General features: G+C 46.8%; 1 protein-coding gene and 1 long non-coding RNA gene across 6 annotated transcripts in view; one reads left to right on the top strand and one right to left on the bottom strand.

Annotated features, from left to right (window-relative positions):
- The window catches only part of LOC309638869, a 344,192-nt gene that overhangs the window by 168,967 nt on the left and 154,855 nt on the right, over positions 1-20,370 (top strand). The window lies entirely within an intron of this gene.
- GMPR (guanosine monophosphate reductase) overlaps positions 7,128-20,370 on the bottom strand; it is a 42,547-nt gene continuing 29,304 nt past the window's right edge. For 4 of the 5 annotated variants that reach the window (XM_082415258.1, XM_082415256.1, XM_082415257.1 and 1 more), the window contains 3 exons: positions 15,157-15,199; positions 12,808-12,967; positions 7,128-7,553 (listed from right to left, as the gene is read on the bottom strand). In XM_082415258.1, the coding sequence (XP_082271384.1) occupies positions 7,373-7,553; positions 12,808-12,967; positions 15,157-15,199 (384 nt within the window). In that variant the 3' untranslated portion in view covers positions 7,128-7,372. Of the gene's footprint in view, positions 7,554-8,288; positions 8,338-12,807; positions 12,968-15,156; positions 15,200-20,370 lie in introns of those variants that run through there. The other variant, XM_082415254.1, reaches the window with a different exon arrangement.

The following is a 20,370-nucleotide window of genomic DNA, read 5'->3' as shown; positions in this document are numbered from 1 at the left end:
GGGGCAGGGGGCTTGCTTTCGGGAGCCCTGTCTGTCGCCTTGTTGCAGAAAGAGCAAGCAAAGGAGGTGGAAGGGGAGAACGGCACTTCCCCCGTCACCACGAGGAATAGTGAATGTGCAGTGCAGATAGGAGGGAGACAGAGTCCTTTCTGAGGCACACTCTGGAGCAGTGTAGTGCCAGGATCAACCCATGTTCCACGATCTTTTCCGCCAGTGGGCAGGTCTGTGTCCTTGAGACTTCGAGCCGAGCCTCTGGGCGTGGGCAGGAAGCGTGGCCCGCCGTGTGCGCGCCTTCCAAGCGTCCGGCCGGTGGCTACGGAGGGGGCCACCTGCGAACAATGGTCACCACTCCTTTGTGGCAGCTCTCTCTTCAAATAGGAAGAACATCCAGAGGATAAGGGCCTCCTCCTGTTTGCAGACAGGGGCGAGCCCCAAGGCTCCCAGAGCAGCCTTTGTCACTGCGCCTGCGTAGCCGACCTAACAATGACAGGCATAGAAACCCTTCCGTGCCGTGCAGCTTACGAGGATCAGCGTGTGCCTCTGTACTGTGTCCACTTTGCAATATTTACTGAACCCATCTTTTCGCTCTCCTTTCTTTCCTGTTTTCCATTTTGAAACTAATAACAGCAGGCCTTTTGCGTTTACAGTGGAACACAATCACCAAGAAATTAGTCAGGGCGAAAAGAAAAAAAATAACAACCAACAAACAAGAACCTCTCTTTATAGGGATTTCTAAATATATAAAATGACTGTTCCTTCTTTAGAATGTTTTAACTTAAGAATTATTTCAGTTTGTCTGGGCCACATTGGGGGTGAGGTGGGGATACAGAGATGGATGCCACTTACCTCAAATCTTTTCAAGTGGAAATCCAAAATTGCTTTTTCATTTGGACGTTCAGGATGATTTTCTTTGTTGGTCAGTTTTTTGTCTTTTCCAACTCACCCAGTTTGTTTTGGGATGATTTTTTTTTTTCATTGCTGTCGTCAATCCCATTTCTCACTCTGAATCATGACCCTTTGTGTTTTCTGTTCGGTGAGTGTGTTGGGTTTTGTCCCCCACCGGGAAGTGGCGGCACCCCTCCTTCTCCCCTCTAAGGAACTCTGCGGAACCTTTCACACCTCTAACTCAGGGACGGGGCTGGCGTGTGTGTGTGGTACACTGATGTGTCCAGAAGCAGCACTTTGACTGTTCTGGAGTAGGGTTGTACAACTTCAAGGAATGTTTGGATTTCCTGCATCTTGTGGATTTCTCCTTAGATACTGCATAGATTGCAATATAATGCTGCATGTTCAAGATGAACAGTAGCTCCTAGTAATCATAAAATCCACTCTTTGCACATAGTTTGATCTTTACTGAAATACGTTGCCAAAATTTATTTTTGTTGTGGTGTAGTTTGGGAATTTTTGTTTGTTTTTTTTTTAAGGAAACAATTGATAATACCCTTTAACATCTGTGACTACTACGGAAACCTATTTCACAGAGAGAGAAAAAAAAATCTCAAATGCTTTTGAAGACACTAATGCCATGCTATTTCAGATCTGGGTGAAGAAGCAGAGCTCCGTGGACTGAAGGCCAGGCTTTTTGAGCTGTGTTGGTTGTCATGGCTACTGTTTCATGAACTGCAAGCAGCTCAACAAACCATGGTCTGTTTTCTCCTAAAACCCTTTGCACTTCCTATCTCCTAGTCACCCGTGATGATCCCAGGTGAAAAAAGGGCCAGCGGTCTCTGTGGCCCAATCCAGCTTCTTCGGGGTGATGTGAGAGCAAAGGGAATTATGCTTTTTGGTTTTTAAAGTGAAGTGGAGGTCTCTGCTTCCACCTTGTTTTCAACCCAGAATTTCTGAAATAGAGAATTTTAAGAACACATCCAGTAATAACTATACAGAGAATATACTTTTTTATAAAGCACATGCATATGCCATTGTGTTGGGTTGGTTTCCTCTTTTTTTCCATGGACAGTGTTGTGTTTCTGTTGATAGGGAAACTCCAAACTGTTTGCACACCTCTACTCCGGAGCTGAGATTTCTTTTACATAGATGACCTCGCTTCAAATATGTTACCTTACTGATAGGATCTTTTCTTGTAGCACTATACCTTGTGGGATTTTCTTTTTTTTTTTTAATGTACACCTAATTTGAGAAGCTGAAGAAAAAAAACTTCGAAGCACTCACTTTGAGGAGTACAGGTAATGTTTTTAAAAATTGCACAAAAGAAAAATGAATGTCGAAATGATTCATTCAGTGTTTGAAAGATATGGATCTGTTGAAACAATGAGTTTCATACCTTGTTTGTAAAAAAAGAAGAAAAAAAGCATAAAGGTTGAAAGTTACATGTTTTTTTGTATATAGAAATGTGTCATGTCTAAATGATCAGATTTGTATGGTTATGGCCTGGAAGAATTACTACGTAAAAGGCTCTTCAACTATACCTATGCTTCCTCTATGTTTCTGTTACATAGAACCCTCTTCTGAGGGAGAGTAACTCTGTATTCTGCGATTTGAGAATACTCTTCATTCCTATGCCGAAAGTACTTCTCTGAGCTCCCTTCTTAAACTCTTAAGCCATTGCAACTCCTTTTTCTTCAGAGATGATGATTGACATTTTCAGCACTTCCTGTTCCAATAAACCCAAAGAATATAATTCTGAACAAGAAGTGTTTGTAACAAGGGATCCTAGCTACCAAGAAAACAGGACTCATTACGAGGACACACACAAAAAAACATTCAGCCTTCTTTCCCCCCAACACCTCAGTTTAATGGGGGGTGGGGTAAAACAAGGATTTCAGTTGAGATGCCTCATTTTACTTTGGTTTTGATTTTTCTTTACTATTTAAGAGGCCAAAATAAATGTGGAGCAACTTCTCAGAAGTCATATACTCTGTCCAGAAATCAAGCTAGCCAGCAGAAACTGGACAGCTGGGGGGATATTGAGCAAATCCCCCCCCCCAATTCTTAAATTCAGAATCTCAGCCCTTCCCTTACTTACATGCAATGTTTCTGGTAGCTGACATTTACCTGTACGGTGGCGGGAGGGAACAGCGGCTTCAGTTTTTCATATCCTCATGACTCGCATACAAATGGTTCAGCTGTATTAAAATTAAGTGCTTTGGGCCAATAGGTAGTATCTATACAGTAACCGTCTCTTAAGAATTTCTGTCACTTTTCTTATCTGAAAGGACTCCAGTCTTCCACTGCAGATAATCGGAGATTTCACCCAAGTTTTCTTTCCCTTTAGTTTGTTCGTTTGCTGTTGGCATGGCCGATGAGCCAGTCCCCTTTTCCATGGCCAGTCTGAAGGCCCCCTTTGGAAGCGCCGTTTACAGTCATCCTTGCCGAGGTAACATTCTGTCCTCTGGAATAGCAAATCTGAGCGGTTACCAAGCTGGGTGTGTAGGTTTCCTCTGCTTCTTACACGAATCACCTACTCTTAAATCATCCGGTCCAGGAGTGGGGTGAATTCTTTAGTCAGTGAACATTAAACTTGATACCTGTGCATTCAGTTCTGTGAATAACTGCCCTTTTGGCCTTTCGGGGAGGTTTCTTCCTCCTCAGCCTTCACTGCTCCCTGTAAACCCAAATCAGTGTCAGCTGAAAGGCTCCAGTTGAGCCCAGCCAGTATTCGTGGTGGCCTTCGGTTAAGACGAGAGTCCTAATTTCTAGCCAGTGGGGTCCTGGTCCCAGAGCCATCTCTGAGAGTCGCACTGTTGTTATTTTTTAATGTCAGCTCACGACCCACCAACCTCCCAATCATACGCCTCCCACCGGCCAAGGGAAAAGAGACACTAGAACTCTGAGGGCACTATCAGACTGACATGGCCAGTACAGAGGAGAACGAGGGAAGGAATGATGTTTTGCACCTTATTGAAAAGAAAATTTTAAGTGCATACATAGTTAAGAGCTTTTATTGTGACAGGAGAACTTTTTTCCATATGCGTGCATACTCTCTGTAATTCCAGTGTAAAATATTGTACTTGCACTAGCTTTTTTAAAACAAATATTAAAAAAAAAAATGGAAGAATTCATATTCTATTTTCTAATCGTGGTGTGTCTATTTGTAGGATACACTCGAGTCTGTTTATTGAATTTTATGGTCCCTTTCTTTGATGGTGCTTGCAGGTTTTCTAGGTAGAAATTATTTCATTATTATAATAAAACAATGTTTGATTCAAAATTTGAACAAAATTGTTTTAAATAAATTGTCTGTATACCAGTACAAGTTTATTGTTTCAGTATACTCGTACTAATAAAATAACAGTGCCAATTGCAAATGTGTCTTTGCCTTGTGTCAGGTCCTCGGAGAAAGATGAGGCTATGGTCGTAATTCCTCCCTCTTAATCTGCTGTCATCACTGGGTAGGTTTGTGGTGGGGAGGGTGACGTAAGGCATTGCCTTTCCTACTGATTTTGGGGGTGGGGAGAGGGTTGGTCTTGCTTGAGATGAGATTCTGAGATAAAAGGCATGTTTCAACATCTGATGTCTTGGCTTGTTCCGTTCAGGTTTATTTCTCCTATCATCTGAACATTGCTGTTTGCAAGAGATAACTGTTTCTCAGCAGTCTTTGGCATCTTTGTTGGCTCGTATAGCATTATCCATTCATTTCTGTACAGTTTTGCTGTACACTGGTTAGTTGTCTGAAAGTGGAAAGTTCATTCATGTTTCCTGTAGTTCATGCCTGTTTGTTTGTTAGAAACTCAGAGGTTTGCACGGTGCCGAGTCTCGGCTAGATGAGGCTCAGCAGTTGCCCCAGAAACTAATTCCTCCAGGGCCCAAGCAGGTGAAGCCCTCTGCCCGCATCTGCACGCGTGGCTAGCAAATCCTTCCAGCCCTAAGGTTCTGCAGAGCTGGAAGAGAGCTCTCGGCATCAAATCCAGAGTTGTCGCTTAGCCCAGGCAGGGACGGGTAACTGCTTTCCTGTTACTGCCTTCTTGCTTCACGGATGGGGACATCTCACTAGGACTCTCCTTTAGGACTTACTTAAGAGTTGAGGTTCCGACGCATTGTGAATGCTAGTGTGTGAGAGAGAGAACGTTGGTGTGTAAACTAGCAGTGATGAGCTGAGCCTTGTAACCCAGACAAGAAGGCTGCCCAAGTCCTCGTCCCCCAGAGCATTCTGGGCAGACGTGGGCAAGTCTGGCGAAGCAGTCTGAACCGCTGCCTTCCCTGCTGTTTGTTTTAATATTAGATGCTAAAGGTCCTGACACGTTTGGGGTCCAGTAGCTGTGAGACTTACCTGAAGCAGTCAAACTGATGATTAGAGAAAAGCCTTTGCTTCACATGCTGCAATGAGGCAGACCCTGAAGCCACCAGCAGCACGGCAGGAGCCCACAGGTGGAGCCGCCTAAGGTGAATGGCATCTAGTGACTGGCACCCACCCCCGCACAGGAAGCCCTGTAGTCAGCAGGGTCTGAGGGCCGCTCCAGGGCAGGATCGCCCATGCCCACGGCTACTAGAGGCAAGAGATGAACTTGCAGAGGGTGAGGGGGCCTTAGAAGTGAAACCTCTGCTTCACAATGATCCTGATGAGCTTTTGGCTTCTGCAGTCACTCACGTTTTCGCTCCCCTAAAAACCAGGTGAGCGAGGGACCTGCCTTCCTGCCTTCGTGGAAACAGAGCAGGTAGTCTGCAAAATCTCTGCACAAGATGGATCAAGCAGGTGCACATCACCGTGGAGAGGACCGCCCAAAGGGATGCCGTCACGTGCTCCAGCCTGATGGGAGAAGGTGACCCCCAAGCCAAGACCAGGAGTATGGAGAAGGATGCCATTCTGGAAGTTTCCTTATTACTTACTGCTGGTCCATTTTAATGGATTTAAGACTTCTCCACTTCTCTTCCTTATTTTGCAAATAAAGAATCTCTTACAACACACTCAAGGGCTCAAGTGTAAAACACGTCTTCCACAGGAACAGCATGGGGCTCATACCTCAGACAAGCAGACAGAAGAGGTGGGGTGCCTCCAGCAATGCCCCACATCTTGCTTGATGTTCCGCATCCTTTAGACCCTCATCTCAAATGTGTAGCCATTCGTGTTTCTACAAGTATAAGAAGTATTCTGAATGGATTTAGGAGCAAAAAGCATTACAAAGGAGTTCAAGTTGCTGGATCTTTAAAGTTATTCTTCTAGGACTAAACTCGGACCTGTAAGTTCCTGGAGTGCCATGGTTTGGTTGGATTCCTCATACGGTGTCGGTCACCATGGACATCAGGCAATTAATTCGCTCTTACGCAGTAGGAATGTGTGGCTCCTTTCTGCTCCAGGGCTGTCACTTGTCTTTTCAAAGAAAATTTAACTCCTGTATCTGCTTCTTTAGCCGTGTTTAAAAGGAGATAAAGTAAAACATCCTGGGCTGCATATACTTCCCAGTCCTAATATTCAGATAATGCTTCAAAAGAAGTGGCTGGTCATCATTAATTCATCCGTGTTCACTGTTTAGACAAGTGTCACAGTGGACTGCTGTGGGATTCCCGCCAAGGCCACGGGTCCTTTCTCCAAGGAAGTACCATTGTCACCAATGAACAGACCCTTATACAGTAGTGCCCAGTGGTCCTTCCTGGAAACAGTGACAAGGGAACGGTTCTATCTCAGATTTTAAACCTGCTCAAAGTTTTGGTTGTTTTCCAGTGGGACTCTACCTGCCAACTTTTCAGTGGATAACCTTTCAATAAAAGATCCCATGGAACTTCAAAATAATATTCCGTCTTTCTTTGAGAGGCCAACCTGACGAGCCAGAACTGAGGAGAGGGAAGAGATGGAGGAAAACAAACCAAATGAAAAACCAGGACAGGGACAGCTTCCTAGAAGCAGCACCAAATGCAGCAATAGAGGACCTGCTCCCAAAAGGCACGTGCAGGGAAGGTGATGGAAACATGTCACTGCACCTTGGGGGCACCTGCCGGAAACCAATTCTTCAGGTTCACCTGTCAACTGCTTTTGTTCTTTTCCAGCAACCGAAAGCTGGATGGAGGGGATGCCGGTTCCTCTAGCTGCGGTTCCCCCCAATCCTCCCCTCCCGCCCTCCCCTCCCCAGGTACCTTGACCGCTAAAAGCCAAGCGTGGGAAGAAGGCAGAAAAACCCCCAGCTCCCCCGACCACTTGGTCCTGCAAATGCAGACTCCAGCACTCAGGCAAGTCTTCATAGCATTATATTAAAGTGAAACCATTTTCTTAAAAAAAAAGAAAGGAAAAAGGCGTGAGTGTTACTTTTAACAAGGAGGTTACACGTTCCGAGCAGCTAAGCTCCAAGCGCTGACCCAGGAAGTGCCTTGCTTCTGGGATCAGCCGGAAACTCTGCCGTCACAGGAGGAGGGGGATGGGAAAGCAGGCATGTGCGGACGCTTCCGGCGGCTGGAGGTCGTCTCGTCCTTGATCTCGAGGTTAGCTGAACACGGTGTTGTGCTGCTGGGTCACCCGGATGAACGTCGCCCTCCTGCTGAGCTCTTTGAGTTTGGCGGCCCCTACATAGGTGCAGGTAGACCTCAGTCCCCCGAGAATGTCCAGAATAGTGTTCTCGACATCCCCTTTGTAAGGCACTTCCACGGTCTTGCCCTCAGAGGCTCTGGAAGAAAAAGGGAGGTTTTTCTTTCAATCTGGTTCTTTTCCCTTAAGAAGCCGGCCCGAAGGATTCCCCGCTGTCGCCCAAGGCACTCGGGCAGCGACACGCCACCCTCCGACCCCACGCCCGCATCGGCCACGCTGCACACGCCACGCAGGTCAGGCCAGCATCTCACATGAACGAACTCTTCACACCCAAGATGCACGACCTCGCTGCTGGCTGCCCAGAGCCCGTCAGCAACACCGGAAGAGTCACAGACCCGGACCATCACCCCGGAGGGCGACGTCCTCCCCAGCAGTGTGCACCACTCTGTCCCCATCGAAAACCGGCCCCGCCTCTCCAGTCTCTGTTAATGCGTACACCCACCTCCAGCTGACCCAGAGCCCCAGAATACCTACGGGACAGCGGAACAGACCTCCTGCCCACTGCCCACCAGCGTCTCTCCTGCTTGCTCTCCCTGATCAACAACGGAACAAGCCCAGAGCGTCCCTCCCCCACCCCTGCCAGCTCTCCAACCAGCGTCAGACAGAGTACCTTCACAGGGCACCTTCACAAGGCAGACAGAGCACCTTCACAAGCCAGAGAGGAGGAGGAAGGGATGGAGAAAAGGGACAAGTCAAGCACCGCGAGGTGACGTGGAAACCTCCGCTAGTAAGGTTAGTGGCTCCACTCACACGGCCTGTCGTTCCAGGGCCCTTGTTGGGTGCCCCTGCCCCCCGGCCCCAGCTCACCTCCCTGCGTCTGCACAAACCACTATGCCTGTTGTCCCGGGCGTGGCGCGGGGCCCCTGAAAGGTGGAACCAGAGCAGAACTAAGGACCTTCTCAGCACCGGAGGCTGCAGGGCTTTGGTTAGCATCTTTCGAGTTTTCAGGGGGACGTTAAGAAATTCAGAAGAGCTGGCACGTGGCACCAACACTAAAGCACATCTAGCTGCCCTTGCTGAGTCCTCGTCCTCTTCTTCACAAGGCCACCGAGCAACACCGCTCGATTCCACGTCACGTCCCCTTACGGCAAGATGGAGATACAATCCAGACTTGCTTTAGGAGGGGCATTACAAGAAGGAACTCTCCAATCCATGCAAAACTCTAGCCTCCATCTAAGGGTCAGGCCATCTGGAAATTTTAACGATTAACCAAATTCTGGAACTTTCTTTAGCTGGTCTCTTCAACTGAAAAAGTAGCATCTCTTGATCAAAAAGTTATTACCTAGAATTCCAAAAGGGTAGTAACTCTTGAGCATTGAAATCTACAGCTGCAAGACTACCCTCGGGTGAAATCTAGCAACTTAAACCATCCAGCAGACCAAGGGCTGGCCTAGTTAGGGGCTGGTTTACCGCACCGAGTTCACGAAGCCAGCCACTGGCCACACCCAAGATGACTGGCACCACTGCACTCTGTGACCAGAGCCCAACATGCGCACGTGTGCCTGAAATGATGGCCATTTCATTTTTTAAAAGAGGTTTCCATGGCCTTCCCGAGGCTTACTGGACATCCTCCAGTTCCTCAGCATTGCTTCTTCGCTAAGTGGTGATGGCACCTTTTACAAGTCACTTATCATTGATGCCCAAGTCTTCTCATCTGTAAAATGAAGGGCTCTAATCTGTCTCCCAAGGACAGCAAGAGAACTAAGTGGGTAATGAGTGGGAAAGAACTAGTAAAGCATAAATAACTCTGCCTTAATTAAATACAACATCAAAGAAGGAGAACCATTCTCAGGAGGAGACCAGGTGATGGGAGGGAGGGAGACAAACCTACAGAGAGAGAGAACACAGATGCAGCCTCCAGGGCTCAGGCTGCCTCTGGATTAAGGTTCTAACTCCTTCAGCACTTTCCTTCCTTGGCTAAGATTTGAATCCACTTCTGGAACTGAGTCTTGATACTCCCAAATCTTCTGTTTTCTTTTTTGTTTAAACCCTGCTGAAATCACAGGAGAGGATTTTTTTTTTCCAGCTCCTTGGCTTCTGTTCATGCTCTAGTCTGGTCTGGCCTTCCCTACCTACTTTTCTTAGAACCCAAAACAGATGCAACGGCTAGAGGGCAAAAAATGTCCTCCAGGCAAAGCATCTGGCTGTCACGGAATCCCAACGGCTCCACTTCCAGACCAGCACATAGGAGACAGGCGTGGGCCCTTGAACGGTGACACTGGTCGCTGGCAAAGCATTAAGCTTCTTGGCCAGAGGTCCAGGTCGGATGTGAGACAGTAAACCCCTCCCCTTCTCTCCCATGACACACTGTACAGCCTCCTCCATCAGTCGCCACACAGGAGAAAGAGGCCGTCGGAGGCTGTGTGGGAGGGGCGTGTCCCTCTTGTTTGGACTGTCTGCAGTTTCCAGAATGAAGGTGTAAATGTCCCCTGCTCCTCATTCCCACCCTGCTGTTCGCATACTACAACATCACTGATACTGAGATTCCCCCCAAAAGAGGAGGAGGACTGAAGTCAGCCTACCGGTACCCGAGGAACAGAGCTTTGGTGGGGGGGACACCACCCCTCCTGCCCTCCCGCCCACCTGAAAATCTCAGTGGAGTTGAGATGTGTACCTCTAGGTTGGCTCCAACCTTACACAATACATCTGAATCCCACATCTTCATTGTAAGCTTTTGGGTGTGGAATAAGTGGTAGGAAATGGAGGGTATCAGCCCATGGCAGGGGGCCTGAGTTTCCATCCTTCTAAGGATGCAGGGCCTCCTGTCCTGTGCACATGGCACAGCTTGTCATCAGTGCAAACTCTGATGAGAAGCAATGACAGACTCTATGGAGCAGGGCGAGTCAGTGGGTATATTCTGTCACAACGTTCTTAAAACACACGTGCACACAATTAAAATGGAAGTGGACCAGATAAGCAGACGTGAGCATCCCTTCTGCACAGTAACATAATTAAATGCCTAAAAATACTGCCTGTGTCAACTGTTTGAGCCCAGAGGCAGGCAAGAGTCCTGTGGGAGCTACTGCAGGTGACACACAGCACTCTTCCCAAAAGGCCTGACCTCTGTGAGGTGGTCTCGCCCACCCCTGTATCATATGCAGTGGGAGACCCATCCTTCTGCCTGCCACTTATAGCCTGACTCATCTCAGGCTCCACATCAGCTCTATCAGGACAAGGCTGTGATATCAGGACAAGGCCTGGAAGTCTGGAGGGTCCCCTCCAGGACTGGTTGAACAAGAGTCATACCTACTCACACATACCCCTAGTTCCATTTCCAACTTATCCCCAAATACTTCTGCTCTGCCCTGCCTTTCCGGGGCCCCAAACACTGCAAAGGCTGGTTGGATAAAAATTATAGCTACTTTGAAAGGGCAAGATATCTTTTCTAATCAAAGATGACACAAACAGATGGAAAGATATACCATATTCTTGGATTGGAAAAATAAATATTGTCAAAATTACTACACTACCCAAGGTAATTTACATATTCAGTGCAATCCCTGTCAAATTACTAATAGCATTTTTCACAGAAGTAGGACAAAAAAATCTTAAAATTTGTATGGAGACACAAAATAACCAAAGCAATCTCGAGAAAGAAAAAGTTGGAGGAATCAGGCTCCCTGACTTCAGACTACACTACAGAGCTACAGTCATCAAAACAGTATAGTACTGGCACAAAGATAGAAATATAGATCAATGGAACAGGATAGAAAGCCCAGAATAAACCCACGCACCTATGGTCAACTAATCTATGACAAAGGAGGCAACGATATACAATGGAGAAAAGACAGCCTCCCCACTAAGTGGTGCTGGGAAAGCTGGACAGCTACATGTAAAAAAATGAAATTAGAACATTCTTTAGCACCATACACAAAAATAAAATGGATTAAAGACCTAAATGTAAGACCGGATACTATAAAACTCTTAGAGGAAAACATAGGCAGAACACTCTGACATAAATCACAGCAAGATCCTTTTTGACCCACCTCCTAGAGTATTGGAAATAAAAACAAAAATAAACAAATGGGACCTAATGAAACTTAAAAGCTTTTGCACAGCAAAAGAAACCATAAACAAAACGAAAAGACAGCCCACAGGATGGGAGAAAATATGCAAACTATGCGACCAACAAGGGATTAATCTTCAAAATTTACAAACAGCTCATGTGGCTCAATATCAAAAAAAAACAACCCAATCAAAAAATGGGCAGAAGACCTAAACAGACATTTCTCCAAAGAAGACATACAGATGGCCAAGAGGCACATGAAAAGATTCTCAACATCGCTAATTATTAGAGAAACGCAAATCAAAACTACAATGAGATATTACCTCACACCAGTCAGAATGGCCATCATCAAAAAGTCTACAAACAATAAATGCTGGAGAGGGTATGGAAGAAAGGGAACCCTCCTACACTGTTGGTGGGAATGTACATTGGTACAGCCACTATGGAGTACAGTATGGAGGTTCCTTAAGAAACTAAAAATAGAGCTACCATATGATCAAGCAATCCCACTCCTGGGCATATATCCAGAGGAAAACATGGTTCAAAAGGATATATGCACTCCCAATGTTCATTGCAGCACTGTTTACAATAGCCAAGACATGGAAGCAACCTAAATGTCCATATACTCCATAAAGAAGATGTGGAGTATCTATATACAATAGAATATTACTCAGCCATTAAAAAGAATGAAATAATGCCATTTGCAGCAACATGGATGGACCTAGAGATTACCATACTAAGTGAAGTCAGTCAGACAGAGAAAGACAAATCATATGATATCATGCGGAATCTAAAACAAAAAAAAATGATACAAATGAACTTATTTACAAAACAAACAGACTTGCAGACTTAAAGAATGAACTTATGGTTACCAGGAAGGAAGGGTTGGGGTAGGGATAGATTGGGAGTTTGGGATTGACATGTACACACTGCTATATTTAAAACACATAACCAACAAAGACCTACTGTATAGCACAGGGAACTATACTCAATATTTTGTAATAATCTATAAGGAGAAAGAATCTGAAAAAAAATAGATGAATATGTATATATAACTGAATCACTTTGCTGTACACCTGAAACTAACAACATTGTAAATCAACTGTACTTCAGTAAAAAAAAAAAAATTTAAGCCATACAGTTATTTCTTTAATTGAACATCTTAATTAAGAAATATATATGTGTTCTAGCTCCTTCCTATGGTAGTATAATATAAACAGACTCATATTCTTTGAGACCCACTTCCACCCCATTTCTGTAAGAAGCCAGGGAACGCAACCTCACTGGTGACGGCGCTGCCCACCCCCGCTCCACCCACCCTCCATACCTGTACTCCGCAACCCCTCCCGCATGTTTCTTCATCGCTGTCTCTGAGCTCATCCCATAGAACAGCTTGAGCTTCTGTCCATTCCTCTCGATCACCTCTCCAGCACACTCAGTATGGCCCGAAAACATCCCTCCCAGCATGACAAAATCTGCTCCGGCTCCTGCACTCCGAAGTGGGGACGAAAAGAAGCAGCAGAGAAAAGAGCTCAGAGAAAATCGGCTCCGGAAAGATGCAAGTGCTACCAAACCACCCTCCCTCCTCCTGGCTATGGTCAGAGAAAAGCTCAACCTCCCCACTTTGGAAAAAAGTTAAGAAGGGCAGATGGGCACTGGATGCTCCAAGCAACAAGTCAGCCTGCTGAAGCTTGGTGGCTAATACAGTGGACAATCCTTAATGGTTATTGATGACTTCCTATCTATGACCACCTTCCACAGGTCTAACTCTCTGAAAATCAAAGACACATTAATAATTGGGCAGCACCTCAGCATGTTGTCCAATCTCATACATAAGACAATAACTCCTCTGCCATGTCCCCATCAGGCATCTGGTCTACCTGAAGCTCTCATCACTCTCATACAGTGTAGATATGAAGGGACCTCAGAACAGACAGAACCTCCTGCACTAGAGCTTGGGCATGGAGGAGAGAAACCTGTAAGTACGTATATATGTATATGTACATCATACACATATACACACATATATGTGTGTATACATCCTGTAAAACTCTACCCGCACCTCTGTTGTGATAAACATTTGACTTCCAGAGGAAACAATACCCCATATTAATCACCAAATGACATGAAACTTCCAGGATAGGTACACAGGAGACTGGGGTGTTGAAACTGCCTTTGTAGGTTACGTTGGATCAGGACCAGGGATAGTTGGAACGGGGCGGGGGGTAACTCACTGCTGTGTCCTCAGTGTTTATTATAGCACATGGCACATGGAAGATGTGGAGTAACTAGTTGTTAGCAAAGTAAAAGGCATATGTGGAAGAAACAGAAATAGTCACTATTCCCCATCCTCAGTGAGTCCTATTGAGGGTTTACATTCAGAAGAGGAGGACATCAGCGTACAGATGCGTTAAGTAATCTCGATGAAGGACAAGGAGGAGCAGACACAGGATCCCCTGAAACGTGACCTTGACTGCTTCCATCTGGTCACTTAAATATTTACAGGAGGACTTCGGGGTGTGCCTCAGGCGTTCTAGTCCCTTCCGTCCAGCATTACGGAAGCCAGGGGCTGCAGGGCTGGCCCCTGGGCCTGGCAATCAGGCAACCAAGGCACAGGACCTCTCTACTTGGCAGCAAGCTTTGCAGACTCTTCCCTGCAGGGTCCCTAACACAACTGCTGGCTCCTTGACCCCCCTGCCGTGATTATAAGGGGGCAGAGGACAACTGGTGTCTGGCCAGGCCTCCGGAAAACCACAACCCCAGGAGCAGATGTGAACAGCAGGAACACGGAGCACAGATCCACTCAAACAATGCTTTGAAGTGGCTTCCAATTATTTTCCTTTCTGAACGCTCTCGTGTCCCTTCCTAACCAGCATTTTGCCCCGACCTGGTCCCTCCTCCCTCCACAGGCGTGGCTGCATTTCCTGGGGGAGCACGGGGAGGGAAAGCTGCCGGAGCAGGAGTCCAGACACCACTTGGGCAGGGTGCACCGTGGGCACTATTAGAAGGGAACCCGAGACAGAACACCCATCAGATTTAAGTACACGCAGCACAAAAATCAACAGTAGGGATGTCCCTGCCAGCACGCAGGGTCCCACCTCACAGGTGGGATTCCCCAGCTGTGCGGCAGCGCTCACTCCTGCCCGCAGTTGGCGAGGGTTCAGCGGCAGGCAGAGCACGGCACGCAGAGATGCTGGGCCTCCCGGTGCCTCCCCAAGGAAACACCTGGCTCCTGCGGGATCACAGCCGGACGCCGCCGCCCCCTGCTGGGACACAAGCTCCTCAGCCTCCGGGGAGAAACTGCGGCTAGGGCTCCCGTCCCTCCCTCGGGATTCCCCCAGGTTAGGCTCCAAAGACCCCCTCGCTGAAGTTTTCGCTGTCTCAGACCCGATACAGTCCTCTTCCACGGGTACCCTGAGCCTTCTCAGTGGTGACTTCTGGGCTATGACTTCACCCACTCCTGGCCCACAGGGTAACACCCCTCCATCTATCCCTGGGCACTCGGCCTGCTCTGCCACCAACCGGAACCAAACTGATGCCAGGATTTGGGCCAATTAGGGGCTGAAATCCGGGGAGAGGAAACCCAGGATTGGCCCTGAACTTCCTAACGTGTCTGCCACCTCCTTCCGGCACCCCTGTGGGGAGCTCCCTCCCCTCCCCCTCTGCGGCCTCTTACCAAAGGCTTTGGCGACATCTCCTGGACACGTGCAGCCTCCGTCCTTCAAAAAGGAAAGAGCAAAGAGAGGCCGTCAGTGGGAGCCCGGCCCGGCCGTCCCCCCTCCCTCCCCTGGGGGGATTTGGTAGCATCTGCTGGTCCAGCCCCCTCCTCCCACCCCTGCCTGCAGCCAAGCACACAACCCTCAGGGCCAAGGCCCAACGCGCCCCTCAACACCACACCTTCTGTTCCCCAGGCCCCGTCAGTCCTGTCTCAGGTCTGCACACCCACTGCCTGTCCCCCCCCACAAGCCCGGGTACCTGCACCCCGCCTAGGATGCAGAAGCAGGAACTGCGGAGCGGGCAGGGCGCAGGGGCTGGACCTCATCCTCCGTCAGCCCCTGCACAACACGCCTGGCCACTGGCCAGCCACATAACCATCATTCAGTGGTCACCTTTCCCCCGCTGCCCGGCGTGAAGTGAGGTTTATTTAGCACAAAAGCGGAAGTATTTTATGAGCCAGAGAGGACACTGAATTCGCTGCTTTATACTTCCAGCCACTCCACGTGTCTCTTAGTCACTTTCCTGTAAGGTATCCAGTTACCTCCAAGTCAAACATGCATTCCTGACACCCACTCGACCCGCACAGTGCCCTATGCTGGTTCAGTGCCTGGCAGGGTTGCCTGACATCTAGGGCTGCCCGGCACAGTTTGGCCGTGGGGCTTATGTTTCAACACCAGGGACCCAGTACAAAGCTACTAGGACACAGACCCATTGTGTCTTCTTACAAGCACAAGAGGCACAAAATAACCAGGCTGCTACCTCCTATTGGCAATGGGGCCTGTGTGAGGTCCGAGGAGGAAGAGGCCAGAGAGGTGGCCTGGGGTAGCAGCCTGCCCAGCAGGGAGAGGCACGGAGCAGAGGCACGGGAAGCCGGGTCAGTGCTCGGGGCTGGCGTGACGTGACAGAGCCCAGAGCGGGTCTCGGAGGGAAGTGCCTGTCCCCAGGACGGGGGACACACTTTGGGAAGGACACAGAAGACCCAGGCCACCCGGGCTATCTTGTGTGATGATGGCAGGAAGGTGCGCGTGCCCCTGGAGTTGGAGGGCATCTCCGTGGAACTGGGACAGACCACTGTACAAATAGCATCTCCAGCTGAGGACGTGGGTCTCTGTGACTCAATCCTTCTTTTCCAATATGCTTTTAGGCCTGTCCCTCCAGGAGCTAGACCTCAAATACTGCTTTCCTTGCTTCTTTGCAATTCTGATCAAAAGGCAGGTGTGAAGGCTCAATCTCTGGCTTTTATGAATATTTACTGACGGCAATTATCTCCTCCTTGATCAAGTGCATTATTCACATGTGGCTTCCCTGACCCCGGAGGGCCACGGGTTCATGAGCAATTATTTCAGAGGCAGTCTCTCCATATAAGGTATCTGGCCAAGGCCCTTCATGTGAAGACAGTCAAGGCTCTGTGTATCCTGTTGGTGCTTCAAATCTCCAGCATATTTACTTTCTCTTTCAAAGGTGCAACCCCTCTATGCCCTTCACTTGACCTGCCATTATTTTTAAAGTGCTTTATCTTTTTATCAAAACCAGTTCTCCACAATAGGGTTTCAAACTTGTAACCTCAAGATTAAATAAACTCATGCTCCCAATAACAAAGTCCCTAACATGATCTGACTTTTAAAAAAGTGTACTCACGTGCACACACACGCACAAAAGTGTGTCCTTAAGTCTTTTGCTCACTCACTAGTGAGTGATTAGCTCGTGACTGCTAGGGTGGCTCGTGCTGGCTTCTGAAAATGCCACACTCATGTGGTCAGTGATGAGGGCTGACTCAGAAAGTCTGTGCTCTTGGGACCCCAAGAAAATGAGGTCTTCTCCTCCCAGGATGGGCCAAGATGTCCACAATTAATAGGACTTTGTGATGTGCCACAAAGAGGAAGCCATACATAGGGCCTTGTCTGTTCATTGTGCTGTGGTGGGATTTATGAAACAGATAATGCAGAGCAAACAAGCGGGACTGCAATTTAACCCAATGCAACCCAACGTCACATAACGCTTTACGGCAAAGGAGTCTGCTCCCTACTACCATTTATAGGTAATTTCCAGAAGTGGTTAAAGCATCCTTTCATGTTCTCAGGAGGCAGAGCAGTATGGGGAAACCTCTGCAATCTGAGACACATTTACTTTCATACATGAACATGCATAGCTGCATGGAGTTCTTAAAAAACAACATGCAAATATTCCAAGGGTTACTTGTTTTCCAAGAGTGTTAACATATTTTAGTAGAAAAGGCATCACATGACATGAGTGGCAATTCGATCTGTGAACTGTCAGCATGACCTCTTCTTAAAAATACTTGCCCAGCCCTAAAAGAAGGGGCAGTGAAAGCATGCAGTGGGCAGAGGGAATTGGAATCAAGCACCAACTATGAACAAGGGATTGTTACAAACTTCATTTTTCTATTCAAACACCACAGGAGCCTGAAGCTGATATTTTATAGGTGGGGAAAGACAAAGAGGGAGACTCAGAAAGGCTGAGTGACTTGCCCAAGGTCACACAGCTATAATAATGGAAGAACGAGACTAGAACCCTACTTAAGAGTAAACTCTAAAAATGTCTAGCAGCATACATATAAAGACATTAGCAGTGGTTATCTTAAGATGGCATTTCTATAGAAGCAAAAATAAAGAAATGGGACCTAATCAAACTTATAAGCTTTTGCACAGCAAAGGAAACCATAAACAAAACAAAAAGACAACCTACGGACTGGGAAAGAATATTTGCAAATGATGCAACCCACAAGGGCTTAATTTTCAAAATATACAAACAGCTCATACAACTCCATAATAAAAAAAACAAACAACCCAATCAAAAAAACGGGCAAAAGACCTAAATAAACATTTCTCCAAAGAAGACATACAGATGGCCAACAGGCACACGAAAAGATGCTCATCATCACTAATTATCAGAGGAATCCAAATCAAAACTACAATGAGGTATCACCTCACACAGGTCAGAATGGCCACGATCAAAAAGTCTACAAATAATGAATGCTGGAGAGAGTGTGGAGGAAAGGCAACCCTCCTACACTGCTGGTGGGAATGTAAATTGGTGCAGCCACTAGAGAAAACACTATGGCAGTTCCTTTAAAAACTAAAAATAGTTACCATATGATCCAGAAATTCCACTCCTGGGCATATATGCAGACAAAACTCTAATTTGAAAAGATACATGCACCCCTATGTTCACAGCAGCACTATTCACAATAGCCAAGACATGGAAACAACCTAAATGTCCGTCGACACATGAATGGATAAAAAAGATATGGTACACATACACAATGGAATACTACTAAGCCATAAAAAAGAATGAAATAATGCCATTCTCAGCAACATGGATGGACCTAGAGATTATCATACTAAATGAAGTAAGTCAGAAAGAGAAAGACAAATACCATATGATATCACTTATATGTGGAATCTAAAATATGACACAAATGAACTCATCTATGAAATAGACTCAAAGATACAGAGAACAGACTTACGGTTGCCAAGAAGGAGGGGGTTGAAGGGGGAATGGACTGGGAGTTTGGGATTAATTAGCAGATGCAAACTATTATGTATAAATGGATAAACAACAAGGTCCTATGGTACAGCACAGGAAACTATATTCAACACCCTGTGATAAACCATAATAGAAAAGAATATGAAAAAGAATATATGTATGTATAACTGAATCACACTGCTATACAGCAGAAATTAACCCAACATTGTAAATCAACTATAGTAAAATAAATCTTTTGAAAAGGATGGCATTTCTAGTAATCTTTATTTCCTTTATCTTTGTATTTTTCACTTTTTCTAGGCTAAACCTTTTTGGTTGGGGAATTCTTCAAGCCTCAAAATAAATTATTTGAATGACTTTGTTTAGGTCTTTCCAAATAATGGTCTGTTTCCTAAACAACTACATTAAATCAACAAAATAAGAAATTTGCCAATCAATCTTTCCTTCTTTGCAGAGGGTCAGTGAGTGGATGAGAGCCCTACTGACTGGGTGTAGACAAGGAGGGGGTCCGGGGTAACTTTGAATCAGCTTGACCTCTATCATTCCCTCCTCAAACTAGAGAAGCACGCTCTCTAGGTCTTTATCAAATGCATTGGTTAAAATTTTGGCCTTGAGTAAAGAGACAATAGTGATCCCAGCCAACCTCATCACAGGACCTTTTTTTAGGTCCTGTGAAGCACTACAAAGTCCAAGCCATTCTGGGTATCAGTGGACGATGAACTCATCTGGTTGTTCCAATCCCTCCCCTTCCTAAGGGTTCACTGGGTCCTGACTCTGATCCCTTCACTTGAAGACATTCTTGGGGACCCTGTGGGGAAAAGATGAGCTATAAGCACAGGTTAAGCTGAAGTCCCCCAAAGCAGTGTGATGGGAAAGGAGCAGACCCGGGATGCTGGGGCAACCCCACATTCTTGGTGACTTCAGCTAGCCCTTCACCCTCTGAGTCTCCACACTTTCTAAATGAGGGCGGTCAAGGGAAGGAGTGGAACACAGGAGATGAACAGACCTCAGTTTGAGAGCTGGCTCTGCCCCCCACCAGCAGTGTGATGCTGAACAAGTTACTTAAGGTCTCAAAGCTTCAGTCTCCTCACTGGGTGTGACAGTTAATTTTAGGCATCAACGGGGCCATGGAGTGACATTTGGTCAAAAAATTGTCCTGGGTGTTTCTGTGAGGGTGTTTTGGGGATGAGAGTAACACATGAATCAGTAGACTGAGTAAAGCAGACTGCCCTCCCTATGTGGGTGGGCCTCACCTAATCACTTGAAGAATTGAATAGAACAAAAAAGCTGAGATTTTCCCAAGTGAGAGAATTCTTCCTGACTGACTGCCTTAGAACTGGGACCCTGGATGCTGACTCCAATGGAAACACTGGCTCTCTCTGGTTCCCAGGCCTTCAGACTCAGACTGGAATCACACCATCGGCTCTCCTAGGTCTCCAGCTTGCCAACCCACCTTGCAGATCTTGAGACTTCTCAGCCCCATCATCGCATGAACCAATTCCTTATAATAAATCTATATCTACACACACGCACACACACACCCTATTGGTTCTGTTTCTCTAGAGAACCCTAATACACCTGTCCAATGAAGAGAACAGCTACCTAATACCTAGTTTGTTCCAAGGATTAGAGATTATAGGTGTACCGTGCCCAAAAGACAGTAGAT

This window comes from Balaenoptera physalus, assembly GCF_965194825.1.
Source record: "Balaenoptera physalus genome assembly, chromosome: 11".
Classification (NCBI taxonomy): Eukaryota; Metazoa; Chordata; class Mammalia; order Artiodactyla; family Balaenopteridae; genus Balaenoptera; species Balaenoptera physalus.
Note: the sequence above shows the minus strand (reverse complement) of the source record. Positions and strands in the feature narration are given on the sequence as shown.